Source organism: Erithacus rubecula (genome assembly GCF_903797595.1).
Source record: "Erithacus rubecula genome assembly, chromosome: 1".
NCBI classification, from domain to species: Eukaryota; Metazoa; Chordata; class Aves; order Passeriformes; family Muscicapidae; genus Erithacus; species Erithacus rubecula.
Genome location: NC_136658.1, coordinates 108,883,317 through 108,897,934, shown reverse-complemented (window position 1 = coordinate 108,897,934; position 14,618 = coordinate 108,883,317). Strand labels below are relative to the sequence as shown.

At 41.6% G+C, this 14,618-nt stretch overlaps 1 protein-coding gene across 2 annotated transcripts in view; it reads right to left on the bottom strand.

Annotated features, from left to right (window-relative positions):
• DSCAM (DS cell adhesion molecule) overlaps positions 1-14,618 on the bottom strand; it is a 454,596-nt gene that overhangs the window by 174,947 nt on the left and 265,031 nt on the right. For both annotated transcript variants that reach the window (XM_079312259.1, XM_079312260.1), the window contains one exon: positions 3,325-3,603. In XM_079312259.1, coding sequence (XP_079168385.1) covers positions 3,325-3,603 — 279 coding nt within the window. The remainder of the gene's footprint in view (positions 1-3,324; positions 3,604-14,618) is intronic.

Here is a 14,618-nt window from a genome sequence, read left to right as displayed (position 1 = left end):
TACTTAGATTATTTAGAAAAATAAAGTGTTTCAGTTATACAGCACTTATGAACCAAAAGATGAGGAGGGATCAGAAAGCCTGGAGAATAAACAGGCATTAATTGAAATGTGGACAGGTCAGGTTGGATGCAGAGGAGGAGTGATCACAGTGACTCTTGGGTGGCTGTTTGAGCTCTGACCTCTGTGGGGTGAGGCACCTGAAGCAGTTCAGTATGAGGGAAAGAGGTTTTGGCAGAGAATTCAGGTCAGACATGATCTTGTATTTTTACCTTTTCCTCTGAGTGAGAGCTCTTATCTCAGAAGCACATCCAAAACTGATTAAAACATTATCATTTAAAGTGACAGTGAGAGAGAGGAGAGGATTTAAGGAGCCTATGCAGAGCATTATGTGGGTAGAAAGATAGGCAAGAAGGGAACATGATGTAGCCTTCCTAAAAAATGGCAGGATCCAGAATTGCTCTCCAAGCCCTTGGGTATCAGGGAGTGGAAAGCTCCTCTCTATCATGCCCATGGGTTTATGAGCAGAGCCCTCCTCAGGAGGTGTAATTGGAGCAGAAATCATGAGGGGGAAATGGAGGTGAAAATGGAAGTGTTGGGGTGAGGGACAAGTGAAGGGCTCCCCAAACCTCCTCTGCTGGACAAGAAGGCAAAACTGATTAATGCCTGAAAAGGCAGAAAGAGGCTGATGTGTCCTGGGAACAGAGGTCAGGGGAGGAATCACCCACAGACAGCAGGAGACAGGGAAAGTGCAGTTCAGGCAAAGCCAGGAGAAGTGAGGGCACTGCAGGGCTTGTCCCCATGAGGGGGGACAGGGCAGAAATCCCTGCACAGAGCAGGAATCCCTGCACAGAGCAGGAATCCCTGCACCCATGGGTCTCAGTGCTGGTGAGGACAGACAGTGCTGGCAGGGAACCTGTTTCAGGTGGTAAAACCACCCTGGGTGTGAGAAATGCCTGTAGGAACCCACACAGGGTTGCTGCAGATTCATTCTCATCACCTCCAGAGCTGAATTACAGCTGAAAACCAGGAAAAATCCCAGCTGGTTTTAGGTGCAGCATTTCTGAGCAGGACAGATCAGACAGTGATGTGAGGTTTTCAACCTCCCCTTATCCAGAAATAGAGGTGAGGAAAATCTCTCATGATTGAAGTGAAAAATAGGGTTAAAATCTAGCAAAAAAGTTTAGAATAATTAAATGCATGAAGTTAATTAGACTACTTCATTTAAGAATACTAAATAAATAAGGTAAGTAATAGACACCTGTACTAAATAATCTTAAGAAAGATTAAAATCAGAGAAATTTAAAAATAATAATGAAATATTTATATCAAAACTACTGGAAAAGTAATGGATTTGTTTACCACTGAGTTTTGGGAATACTAGCATTAAAAAGTAAGCATATTGGAAAAACAGGGAATAATTTCTTAAAGACAGCATTAGGAAACTGGGAATATTTGACTTAAAAGAGTTCTTCAGAATTTGGGGTGGGAAAAAAAAACCTGGGAAAGATTGCAAAAGCCCCATTAAGATTTTAAGGTTTATCTTGGCAATCTTACAGGAGAGAAAATAAAATGTAGCCATGTGCAGCAGACAGAAATTACTGAGGTTCCTTGTAGGATTATTCTTTCTCTGAGAAGCTCAATGGCTTGGTAGCAAGAAGAAGATGATGCAAAGGGAAGAGTCTGACTCAGTTTTTAAAAATAAAATTTTTAAACAATTTGAAAAACTCCCAGAAAAAAAGGAAGCAATCTGCTTTTGTTGAACTTGTGCACAGTAAGTTTGAAAATACATCACAAGGAATAATCTCTGGATAATTTGGCTAATTTGTGACTAGAAAGGTTTTCTCCACATAAAATATTTGCTTACTGAATGTATATTCACATCTATTCCAAGGCAGAATGTTGTGAAGTCATCATGAAGGCATGAATCCTGCTAATTGCATGATAAAAACAAACCAGGAAAAGAACAAGGTAACAGCAGAGTCCTTTCCCCACAAAATCAACATCAATGTTCTGCTTTTTTACTGACATAATGTTGTAGGAGAGAGTGGTCTAAATAAAAAAATGGGTATAATCAGACTAAAGCAATAGCAGATTTGATACCATTTCAAAGGCTTGATCCCAATCACAAGATTTTCCTGCAGCTTCCCCACCCACCCCATACACTCCAGGGTTTTTCAATAGCTTCAAGTCTTTCAGATAGGAAAATCACTTTACTTTCTGTGCCTCATTGCTCTCTGTGTCACAGAGGGAAGGGATTACCACATTCCCCTCTTGTTGTATTTCACTAAATTACGGTTTGCATTGCACTAAATGGTTTGTTCTGTATTCCCTCCTGAGTTTATGGAGTTGGTTCAGTGCTCCCTTTGCCCCTCCCCACTGGTGGGATCTCACTGGTAACGGTTCAGTTTTTCCTCTCCTCTTGCCCCGGGTTTAAAATTCCCCCTCCGTCTTCTCTCACTCTCTCTTTTCCTTGGAACCTGTTCAGGAATAAACTGTGGACTGTATCCCAGGAAAAGGAGCCTCCTTGACTTTTACCATTGTCCATGTGGGTTCTTCGCTTTTCTCTGGTCCAGAGCTAGCCAGAGGGACCAGTGAGAAGAGAAAGAACCCACACCTGGAGGAGACTGTAGGATGTGACAGTGGTCAGGATGGGCATGACAGACACAGAGATCTCTATAAACCAGCTCCTGACACTTGTGGTTTATTGCACAGGGCTGGGTAAAAAGGGCTTAACTGGGAGCTGCCAGCTGCAGCTCAGAGCAGGGCAGAGAGAGAGTGAGGGTAGTAAGAGTTCTGGGAGGTAAGAGAGCAGTAAGAGAGGGAAGTAAGAGAGAGTGATTTTCCCCTTTATAATCAATAAATCATCTTCTGTGCTGAATATTCTAATTTCCTCTAGCCAATCTAATATGAGATACAAATCCTATAGCATTTACATACAGCCTATTAGAATCATTACATTACCATAATGTGTTATACTTTAAAACCTAAAAACTACTCTTTGGACCCCTTCTGCCAAGCTAGCAGGGTCTTGTCTGACCTTTGGAGCTGCTCTCCAGCAGAAGGCATTGTTCTATCAAGAAGGGATTACTTTTGGCCAGCCATCCTATTGTCTTCTAGTTATTTAGTAACTAAGGTTTGGTATCTCAAAGAGGGCTTTCATTTCAATCTCACTGATGGTTTCCATATTCTCAAAATCTTTTGCTAGGCAATCATATTTATAAGGTTTTCCTGATTCATCCTTCCCAACACCCTCTTTTTCACACTTCCCATCAAAGAGATGCCATCACAAAACACCCAGTCCTGCTGACCTGGAACCCTCCTTACCTCTGACGATTAACTGGCTCTGGTGCTCCACGGCTGCCGCGTCGTTCCTGGCTATGCAGGTGTAATTCCCGTTGTGCATCAGGGAGAGGTTGGAGATCCTCAGGGAGCTGGTGAAGTCGATGTTGTCGATGGTGACGCCCAGGCTGGCGGGGATGGGGCGCCCGTCCTTCTGCCAGGTGATGGTGATGGGCAGGTCCCCCGAGACCACCACGCAGGGGATGAACACCCTCTGCCCGATGGAGAAACGAGGGAACTCGAAAGGCTGGATGAAAGGAGGGACTGGGAGGAGAGAGAGAAAGACAGAGATGTTGAAGTCACTGCCTTGTTTATGGAAATAACATAACGGGGCAGATGTGCAGTGTGGGATTGATGCCTTAGAATTTAGGATTTGTTTTTAATTTTGTCCTAGGTTATAACATAAAGATGTGCCCAAAAGTCTGTATTCTATCACCATCTGCTGAAACCAGGTGGGGCAGTGATTCTTATATCTGTGGAGGTATCCTCTGCTAATGGGCCATCTGTTAAAACCAGATGGGGCAATGTGCTTAATCTTTGCCATGACCCATCCTCCCTCCAGGAGATATCTCCTGCTAATGGGCCATTGAGTCCCAGTGCATGACTGAAAAAATTTTATCATCCCATTGGGAGATGCTCCAGCCAGTGGGAGGAGCCAAACATTTCCTACCTAGATAAAAACTAAGATTTGGAACACCAAAGCAGCCCTTACCCTCTGATTTCCAAAAGACAAAAACTACCAGGATCACTGCCAAGATTTCTACAGGATCACTGCTTCAACAAGACCCCTTCATCTGGGCTGCTACCACCACCCTAACTAGCAGAGTGTCAAGTTGTATTCTGACTCTGTCAGTGATTTTTCTTTTGTACTAGTGCATGTATTTTGTCTTTCTTTTTTCCTGTTAAATTGTATTTCTGACTTGGAGACTCTCACTGGTTTTGCATTGGAATACCATAACACATATATTTGTAATCCTGCAATTCTTCAGTGCATAACTCTAAACTCCATACAGAGTGTTAGCTGCCACTTTCTCATCTTGGTCAGACAACACAATTTCTCCCCAGGCCTGGAAATCAAGGACACCTTACTGCCTCAGGCCCTGAGAAATATAAATAAAAGTGGGTTGAGGGGGACCAAACTGGGGGTAAATGACTTCACTACCTGAAGCTGTAATTGGAAGATTAACCCTCAATATGAAAATGGACCAAACTTATAAAAGTGTGAAAATCCGTGACCCATTATCCATTTTGGGTGTAACCCTGGGGGTTTTGTCTGCCCTAAATGTAACTGTAGGCCCTTTAACAATTATAACTGCTTTTAATAACTTTAATTTTGTCTGGCCTCTGTTTTTAGGTTGTCCCAACAAGGCATCAGGATGTGCAGAATCTACACCTCTGACAGCCATAAACCATTGTTTAGCAGGAGAAAGGAAAAAAAAAAAAAATCACATTTTTGAAAACACCTTGTCATTTCTTGGCCACCCAGTGCAAAAGCAAAGATGACAAGCAGGGGAAGTGCTGTCTTCTAGAGACACCTGACCTCACTGGCAAGAGGACCAAGCAGCTCTTCCAGAAATCACAGCACCACCAGCTTGAGCCTCTCCAGAGCTGCCAACAGTGCCAGGAAGAGCAATTTCAAGGTCTTTCAGCAGCTTTCAGGATCTGGTGCAAGGGCCTTGCTTAAAAGTCATGGAATAGACCTGGAAGAGGCTCCAGCATTTCTTTCCTAATGTTTCAAGTCACAATTCTCATTAAGATTGCAGGAAGGGAAAGCATGTACAGTGCTTGTAGAACAGCAAACGAAGGTAAAACTGGTTTCTAATCACAGGGATGGTACAAGGCACAAATGTTCAAGTTGGCATTTAATTCCTGCTAAGCATATTTGGCCTGAAAAATATTTTTTTCTTTCCTTTTTTTTTTTTGCTTTTCCATATTATTCTCTGTCTGAACCAAAAAACATGAAGGAAATTACCATATTTTCTACCAAAGTAAAGATTTCTACTTCTTAAAATTATTTTCTTTTCAGGTATTTTAAAGAAAACTAATGAAACAGTTAGATTAAATAAACATAGAAAAAATTATCGGGCTGCCATGTTTTCTTTGGGTTGTGGTTGGGATGTTTACTAAGAAATTGGTAAATTGAGACTCAAATAATTGTCCAGATGAAGGAATCAAAGTCTTCTGCCCTTCTCAGGGAAGCATTCAAACAGCCATGGCACTGATCTCAGGTTTTTATCAATCACTCCTGAAAGGGCTGCACAACCAACTTTGCAAGCAGCACTCAAACACTGATTTATCAAAAGACAAGGTTCCAAAAGGTTATGTACCTCAGATATAGAAGTGCATTTTCTATTGCCTGGGAGATCACTTACACATAATCTGTACTAGGTTTGAACAGGAAAGATGGAAGGATATCCAGAGCAGAACATTTATAGTGATCGATATGTTTGGACTCCAGAAGAAAATGGAGTTGGTGGCTTTATCTAATTGTATTTCTTTTGTCCTTTTTCCCTTCAGAAATTCTAAGGTTGTGGTTTCCTCAGAATTGAAGCAGAATAAAAATCTCTCAAGTGGTTGCAGTGTGTGAACATGGACTTCCCCAGCAGCATTTTCCCTCCTCTGCCAGTGTCCAATTTCTGGGATGCAGGGACAAGTGTTGGTGACCACTGTGTCAGCTCCAGGAATTTCCTTTGTTCCATATGTTGGGTTGTCCACTAGGACTAAGAAAGTTCATCAAGCATGGCCAGAAGGTCAAGGGAAGTGATTGTGTCCCTGTGCCCTGCTCAGGTGTGACCCCACCTGCAGAGCTGCCCCAGCCCTGCCCCAGCCCAGGGAGGAGCTGGAGCTGCTGCAGAGCCCAGAGGAGGCAGCAGGATGAGCAGAGGATGGAGCAGCTCTGCTGGCAGGAAAGGCTGGCACAGCTGGGATTGTTCACCTGCACAGGAGAAGCTTTGGCTGAGCTCAGTGTGGCCTTGCAGGGCCTGAAGGAGCTGCAGGAAACATGGAGAGAGACAATTCCCAAGGGATGGAGGGACAGGGCACAGGGAATGGCTTCTAAATGAGAATGGGGTTAAAGTAGATATTGGAAAGAAATGGTTCCCTGTGAGGAATAATTCCCAGAGAGGCACAGGGTGCCCAGAGCAGCTGTGGCTGCCCCTGGATCCCTGGAATGTTCAGTTCCAGGTTGGACACTGGGGTTGGAGCACTGGGACAGTGGAAGGTGTCCCTGCCATGGCAGGGGTGCCACTGGATGATGTTTCAGGTCCCTTCCAGCCCAAACCATCCTGTGATCTGTAATTCCATGATTACAGCCCCACCAAGGCCTGAGGCTTTGTTCAAAGCCATGTTCAGATTCTCGGGCCTGTTCAGCTCACGGTGCAAGAGGCTGACACACAAATACACAAATCTGGTATTAACTCCACAGTTTCCAGCACAGCCACGGTGCCATTTGATGAGGGGAAGTTATGACCATGCTCAGCTGCCATAGAGAGGTGACTTCAGGGACAGGACAACACAATTCATCCTCTCAGGCCTTCACTGGCTTCTGCCCAGAGTGTCTCACTGTAAGTTTTGGGAAAAGTGCCACTGCCATCCATTTTTCTCATTCTAAGGCTGTAAGACTTTTTCCTGGCTTCTCTCTAATTGCTAAAACCTGTCCTTTGGCATTCTGAAAATCTGGTAGACCAGGCTTTGAGAAAAAGGAAACTTGGTAGAAATTACTGTGTTTATTTGAACTTTGAGCACTGCTTGTTCACTTGGGGACTTTTGTTGTCACAAAGTGAGGCAAAATATCTGCAGCCTCTTGGAATTGCCTTAGCCCAGCTAATTTATTCATATGAGAGGCCTTAGATTCTTTGCACATCAGCAGAAAATTTTTCTCTTAGCATTTATTGACAAGCAGCTCGTAATATGAATGGGAATGAGAAATTAACTGAGTGTATCTTTCAAAAGGTTTTGCCATAAATTTTCCCCTTGATGAGTGTAAATACCTGCTAAATGCCAAGTCCTCCCCCTGCTGTGGTGCCCAGCACATTTCTGCCCAAGCCCTTTCCTTCGTTTCAGACATCATTACTGAAAAATATGCTAAAATTCACAAGAGGGTGGAAAATTACTTCTGTATTTTCTGCTGAGTGTGTAACAAATTTGAGCCAATCTTTCACAGACAAAATGATATCAAAAGTCAGAGAAAATATTGCCCAAGGATTATAATGTGCATCTTCACTCTCCATCTTCCTGATGAAGAAAACAGGGAGGAAAATCATTAAGTGACATTGAAGTGCTTTTCAGAAAATATTGATTTGCAAGGCTGTATTTACCAGCTCTAAAATATAAGTAGCAGCCTGCAGAGTATTTCAGAAATTGGCTGAAATATTTTTAGGCAGCACATTTTCCTTCTCCTCAGGTTTTTAAGCTACAGAGGAAACCAACATTTCTGCTTCATAAAATATAATTTGTATTCAACCTGCAGCAGCTTGCAGTCCTGACAAGGAGCTTATTTTAAAAGCCAGTCTGTAATTTGAGATCAGTATTTAGAAGAAAGAAAATAGTCTTGCAAAAACTTTGAAGTATTGAAGAATATTTCAGCCATGGTATTCACCAGTTTGAGTTGATAAAGGAAGTGTCTGGTGAACTATCATAGGAGACAAACTTTCTTCCTGCTGGTTTGAAGAAGAAAATGACCGCAAAAAAACCCACTTATTAAAAATGTATGATGATTTCCAGCAAATAATTTCTGAAATATCAAATTTTCTGTCTCTGTCAATATCTGCAGTAAAAAGTTGAGATATATCCCTGATAGAAGAAAATATCAAGTTTGATTAACCAACATGAGGAGGTTTTTTTTGCACACTAAAGCTGTACTATTGCCAAACAGCACTAAAAAAATAAAAGGGGTATACAGTACTTTGAGAGAGAAAATTTACAGTAGGACAGATGTATTTAAAATCTGTTTAAAACACTTCAAAGTGTGTTTATGCATTTGCCTTCCCTATACATAGTTTAACTTTCACCAGATTTCAGAACTTGCATTTGATTTTTTTGGTGAAATTATGCAATTTTACATATAAGTTGTTCCATCTTAGCTAGAGAGAGAATTGTCTGTGTGCTTGTGTACATGGAAGGGCTGTTTCTTTCTCTACCTACAACAGGCAGAAGAGTGAAAATCTCTGCTTCATGCCACCAATGCTGTGTCCTGGGAATGCTTTATTGATGAGAGCTTGAATTAAGTGTCTATTTAAGAAGAGGAGCATGGGCCAGCCTCATTAGTGCTAATACAGGAAGATTTGAATTATGTTTTTGTGCCCTAGCAAGGTCTTCTGTACCTCTGGGGGACTGCTGCAAAGGAGGGCAAGGAGGGCTTCCACGCTGTCTCCATTAGCAGAGGAACATCCTTAATTTCTTGCCCTCTGTTCCATGGGAGTTTTGCTGGGAGGAGCTGCTGAGATGATTCACTAAGACAGAGCATCCTGCAGATCTCCTGTTTCCTGCAGCAGCCTGCTGAACATGGTGCTCTGCACAGCAAAACAAAATTCATCCCCTGCTTTATCATTATGAACAGCTCCCTGATGGGTTTTCTTGCAGCAGCACTCTTGCAGGGGCTGTGTCTGCAATATAAAATACTTTGGGCAATGAATATTTATGGCTGATGCAAAATCACAGCCACCAAGCTGTGTAGCCTCTTAGGGCAGCTGTGTGACCCCAGATTTCATGCACTGGGAGTGAGAAAGACAAAATTATTTTGTCTCTGCACAAATCCAAGCCATGGTATAACAATTTTTAAGTTTTCACAGCCATCACAGTCCCCACTTCCCTTTCCTGCCACCCAACACTCACAGACTTCCCTGATGCTGTAGTGGGAGTTTCTCCATAAGGAGAGAGCATTTAAAATGTTGTGTAGAAACCAAAAGTGCTTTTAAGTCATGTCTCATCCATCTATGGAACCATCTCCTTTCAGCCTCCTTTGTGAGAGGAAAAGTGCAAGCCCTCATCATCCTGAAACACCCTGCAAAGCTGGGAGGGTGGGGAGCTCAGTTCCCTGCCCTGTCCTATTTATTTGTAAGAGAGGAAACCTTAATTTGAAGGTCAGACAGCAGCTGCAGGAGTATTTTCATGCAATAAGCTGATACCTTCATGGGTAAAGTGCTTCCTAATTAAAGGCCTCATTTTTGGAACCTGCTCCAGAGGTGTTGCCCTTGTTCAGCCCCTACCTGATCTAAAGTGATCTTTGTCCTCAGGTATCACTGTAAAAAGTCAAGACCAACCAAATCACCAGAGCCAAAAGATAATTGACAAAATAAACACAATAAAAGAGCAAAAGCATGCCTTCTTACAAATCTTAACTAAGCAAATCTGCACTGTAAGAGAGAGGAGAGGGCCAGCTTTTGATAAACCCATACATAATATACAAATTGAACTCCTTAACTGAGGCACTTATTGGGGTATTAAGGCTCATGTCACATTTTTTGAATAATTCAAAAATAAATGAATCCATACACAGACAGAAATTGTGTTAGAAAGACAGAAGATATCACTGTGCACAAATCCAAGGAGCTTTAGTTTAGATTTAAGTGAAAAAAATTTTAGATTTGTGCATGCTAATTCCTTGTCATGAATGCTGGGATAGTGGTGAAACAACTTTAACAGACATTTTTGGGTGACCATTTTCTGCAGTGTCAGAGGTGAAGTCATGACACTAGTTATATTTAGAAACATACTGGTGCAAAGCAAGCACATCCACATGACAATGGTGAGACTTTAAAGAATGTAAATCAGGTATTTTGGTGCAAAGCTAACCTTAAGCTGCTGTATGTTAAATAGCAAAAAAAAATTACACTGTCAAGAATATCAGCCTGTTTGAGTCCTACCTGCAGGAATTTCTGCACTTGGGACATTCCTATCAAAGTGCACATTCCCTTAAATCAGGCTCTGCTGCTGCTTGCCCCCCAAAACTACTCCCCATGACCATGATGTGACCTGAGAAGAATTCCTAAGTGGATTTTCCAGGATGTTTTGCACGATGGCACATTCTCATTCACCCTGACCACACAGCCCAGGTGTGATTCCTGTACGTGACAACTTCAGTCACTTTGAATCTGAGTGTTTCTTCCCAAGGAAGTTGTGACAAGTTTGAAGGGATCCAAAGCCATATAGTGTGGGGAGTGGAAAAAAGGCAGAAAGTGGTGTAATGAAGGAAATATCTGATAAAGGTCAAAGCCAGAAGTTTGTTTCTGATTGAATCTATTGGCAAAGTCAGTCAGTGGGACAGATAAGATCTGAGATATGTGCATGAAGCTGAGCTCCCACTTGCCATAATCCAAACTTCCAGGCTGAAGCATGCACAGATTAGCAGATTGATTGATAGCAGAATGCATCAAGAACCCTGCAAAGATTTCCAATGAAGTTTTTTCCCTTTTGTGCCGGCACATATTTTTGCTTCCTAAACCAGCCCACCCTGAACTGATCTGCAATGCAAATTTACCAGCAGTATTTCAGATATTCAAAAAAGCTAGACACTTCCCAGGAAAGATGAGGAGAATCTATTCAAACAGTTGCAAACATGAAGCTATTTAGAAGTTGCCCCTGTTTGGTTTGCTTGTATTCTAACATGAAACAAGGCTGGTACAATTCCTTTTAGTGGTTCACAACAGGTGAGGTGCTCACTTTATATACAAGAGCCTTTCTAAATCAATGAAATACATAAGCTCAACAAGATCAGAAACAGTTCTTTTGAACACTACACTTTTTATTTTAATGATGCTGTACCCTTCCCTCTCAGGGGCTTCTTTTTCAATTAATTCCTGTTGGGGAAGTGTGAATAGCAGCAGGCTGTTTACATGAGAATGTGTCCCATGAGACTGATGACAAGAAAATCCTCACTTACTACTGATGGCTTTTACTGTAGCTGGGAAAACTATTACTATAAATTGCATAATAAAAAAATGGAGATAATAACTCACTCCTGTTCTTAAAATGCTTTGAGATCTACTAAAATGCTGTAAAGGGGATGCTGCTATTATTATTTTAACATCTTTCCACTTTAATGTGGGATTTTTCAATGGAAATATGAAAATTAGAGATAGGGTGGGTAATATAGCCTCTTTCTCGTTTGCCAACACTTCTCATCATAAGACTATTTTAATTTGCTTGCAGTTTGATTTTGTTTGGGTAGCAGTTTTCCAGCCAGGTGTCAGCCTCAGGCTGAGTCATTTCAGCTGGAAGGTTTCAGCTACAATTCTTTGTCCACTTTCAAGAATAAGGTTGGAGAGTGGGAAAACAGACATGGTAAATATATATTCATAAATTCATAATTCATTCAATAATACCATAAAAGAAATGACAAAAAAATAAAAAGATATTGTGGGAAGTCACACCTGCCCCATGGATTTAGCAGGATTTCAGTGGATGTCAAGTTCAGGTGATGGCACCAGCCTTAGATGTTCTTGCTATACCTATAAAAAGTCATCACAATGGTGCCCCAATTTTACAAATTAAAAAAAAACCAAAAAAAAAAAAAAAAACCCAAAAAAACCCAAAAAAAAAAAACCTTTGCTGAGCAAAACCAAGTCAATAAATAAGCAAAACCCCCATATGATCATATGTAGAGAGGACATTTTGTAGTGACAAACAGAGTCCAAGCAGCACTGAGCACTCCTAGCACTATCTTTCAGTGGCTAAGTCAGTGTGGTGAGATTTCAGAAATCAGAAGATTTGTCACTCCTGTGCTTGAACTTGAAGGATGGTAGAGAGGATTGGAACTGGAGGCTGGGAAAAAGGTTGGAGTATCCAAAGGGAAAGGGTAGTTTTGAGTCTGGAGAACAAGGGAGCATAGAAATGAGAGCTGAGATGATAAACTCTTTGAGTTCAGATTGATTTTGTAATCAAAAGGAGAAGAGCCAGGACTTGGGAAAGGAGGAGCTGGAGAAAACTGAGAGGACAGGTGATTCTGCAAAGGAATGAACAGAAAATCTGCATCTTCTACAGAATATTCTTCTCTTTAGGAACTCTGATTTCAACAGTCCTCTGCCTTTGGCAAACGTGTGCAAACTCCTCTGGCAAACCACAAGGGCTGGGCTGAACACAGAGCACAAAGCAGGTGCTGCTAAGAATAATTCTGTTCTTGGCAAGGATGTGTGCAGTATCCTTAGCAAGGCTAATCTCAATTACTTCTGATGATGGCAGTAACTGCTGTTCCCACTTTGCAGGAGGCAGGGGAAAGGGGGTTCAGATTACTCTATAAAAAAAAAAAAAAGCTACAAATAAAATTACACCTAACATGTGCCAAAGCAAAAGGTGATGAAAAAGAATTATTACAGTGAAAAGGTGAGTGGTCAGCAGGTATGGAATACAGAAATTAAGTAAGTACAGTTGTAATCTCCCTCTGTTACTTGTGCATTACAGGCTGGGTGGTTTGCATGGCTTTTTGTCAGAACTAAGAACTGGCCAAATCATTTGTCTAAATACAAAACAATAATGCCAAGATGGCTTGAGTTCCAAAAATCCCTGTTAGGACTCAGGCACTATTCCATGGGAGTCATATCTGCCAAGCAGAAACCTGCACATTTTCCTGCCAGTTCCCAGCAGCCAGCTCAGGGGACTGCTGCCTTCCAAATCCAAATTTTGGGACAGAGACAAAGGGAAGGCTAGAACTGGGGGGAGAGGGCAGGGCAGAAATGACAAGCCACATTTCTGTGTGTGTTATTTAGAACCTGCAGACCTCTGGCATAGGTGGCTATGCAGATGAGGGCAGCAGTTATTCCTAAAAAGTGGGACAATGGATTTCACATCGTATCTTATTGATTCTTCTGATCAGCAGAGAAAAGAAGTAGAGGATCTAAGGTCAAATAGCACAGAAATGCCCAGCTCCAAAGTTTGTGGCTTTCCCAAAGCCTGACAGGTGGGAGAATGCACAGCAAGGCTCTGAAATCCCCACTCAGGTTCTCTGGCAGGCAGGAGTTCAATTAAAATTATTGCCAAAAAATGTTCTGTTCTCCTATCTGTGGCCATTACTGTGATTTGTGAAGGTTGATTTCACTTTCATTTGGATGTCTATAAATGTCAAAATACTGCAGAGTGGACAGCACTCTTTATTTGATGGCACACTCATGGTGTTGCATGTTTTTATTTAAATGCTGCTTTAAGCAAGTCTTCATCCAAGACAGAGCCAGGATGCTTCACATGCTGGAGGATTTGGAAAGTAGAAAGTAAATGTGGCGGAGGGCTGCCAACTTTAAAAACCAATTGTTTGCCCAATGCAGAATAAATGCTGCCAAATTCTGCATTTACCTTTGCCACAGATCTGTCAGATGAAGCTAATTAAATTACTTAAATCTGCCTTTCCCAGGGGGTTGCTAAGCTGGGAGATGTGACTGCTCTGAAGGAGGAAACAGAATTCTCAGGAGCAACTTCCTTTCGATGTGAGCAGAGCTTGGAGCATATAAATGCTACATGATGGCAGGTGAACTGGAAAAGTTAAGCTGTAAGCTTCTGAAACTGAATATACAAAAAAAAAAAAAGAGTGGATATTTTGAGTTCGTTTGTTCCTTATTGCTATTTTTCCTGGTGACCCAGGTAGCTCTTGAAAATAAACACGTTGTCTCTGTAACATTCTGATACCACAGAGATAGGGATGATAAACTCAAGAGGAAATTAATAATTATGTCCTCAAAACAGAACATGGAGGGGAAAAACCCACTAAGGAACTGCTCATTAAGGGTCATCTATTCTGGATCATCCTTCAGGTGACTGGTTTGAGGTCACCCACAAAGCTTGTAGTAGAACAGAGCAAAGCATAGGACTTATATTGAAGATGGACAATAATTTTTCCTCTGCTCCTCTGGAAAAAAAAAAAATCATACTGATGGTAGGAGGAGCTGAACTGTAAATAAGAGTATTTGAGCATTGATTTTAACTCCCCTTACAACATCAGATTTCAGAGTACTTTTAACTTCCAGTATGCAAGCTGGGCCACAAATTGTATTTTTTTTTTTGGTATCAAATATCTTTTGTGCTTAAAAACTCATCCCACTAACTTTGGAATCCATAAAATGAAAATGCAATACACACACAAACACATTAATAATATTTTAAAGCACCAGGCCACTTTTGACTCCCCACTAGTATGTTAAATAAAATCCACTGTGGCACTGCTGACCTCAAGCTACAACAGCAGAACATTGAGAACTGTTCAGGTCTGACCTAAAAACCTCACCTGTGACATTTTGGGCTTTGTAGATGAGGTCAGGCTATTAACCTTATTTTCAAATTACAGTGTCTTTTCAAGG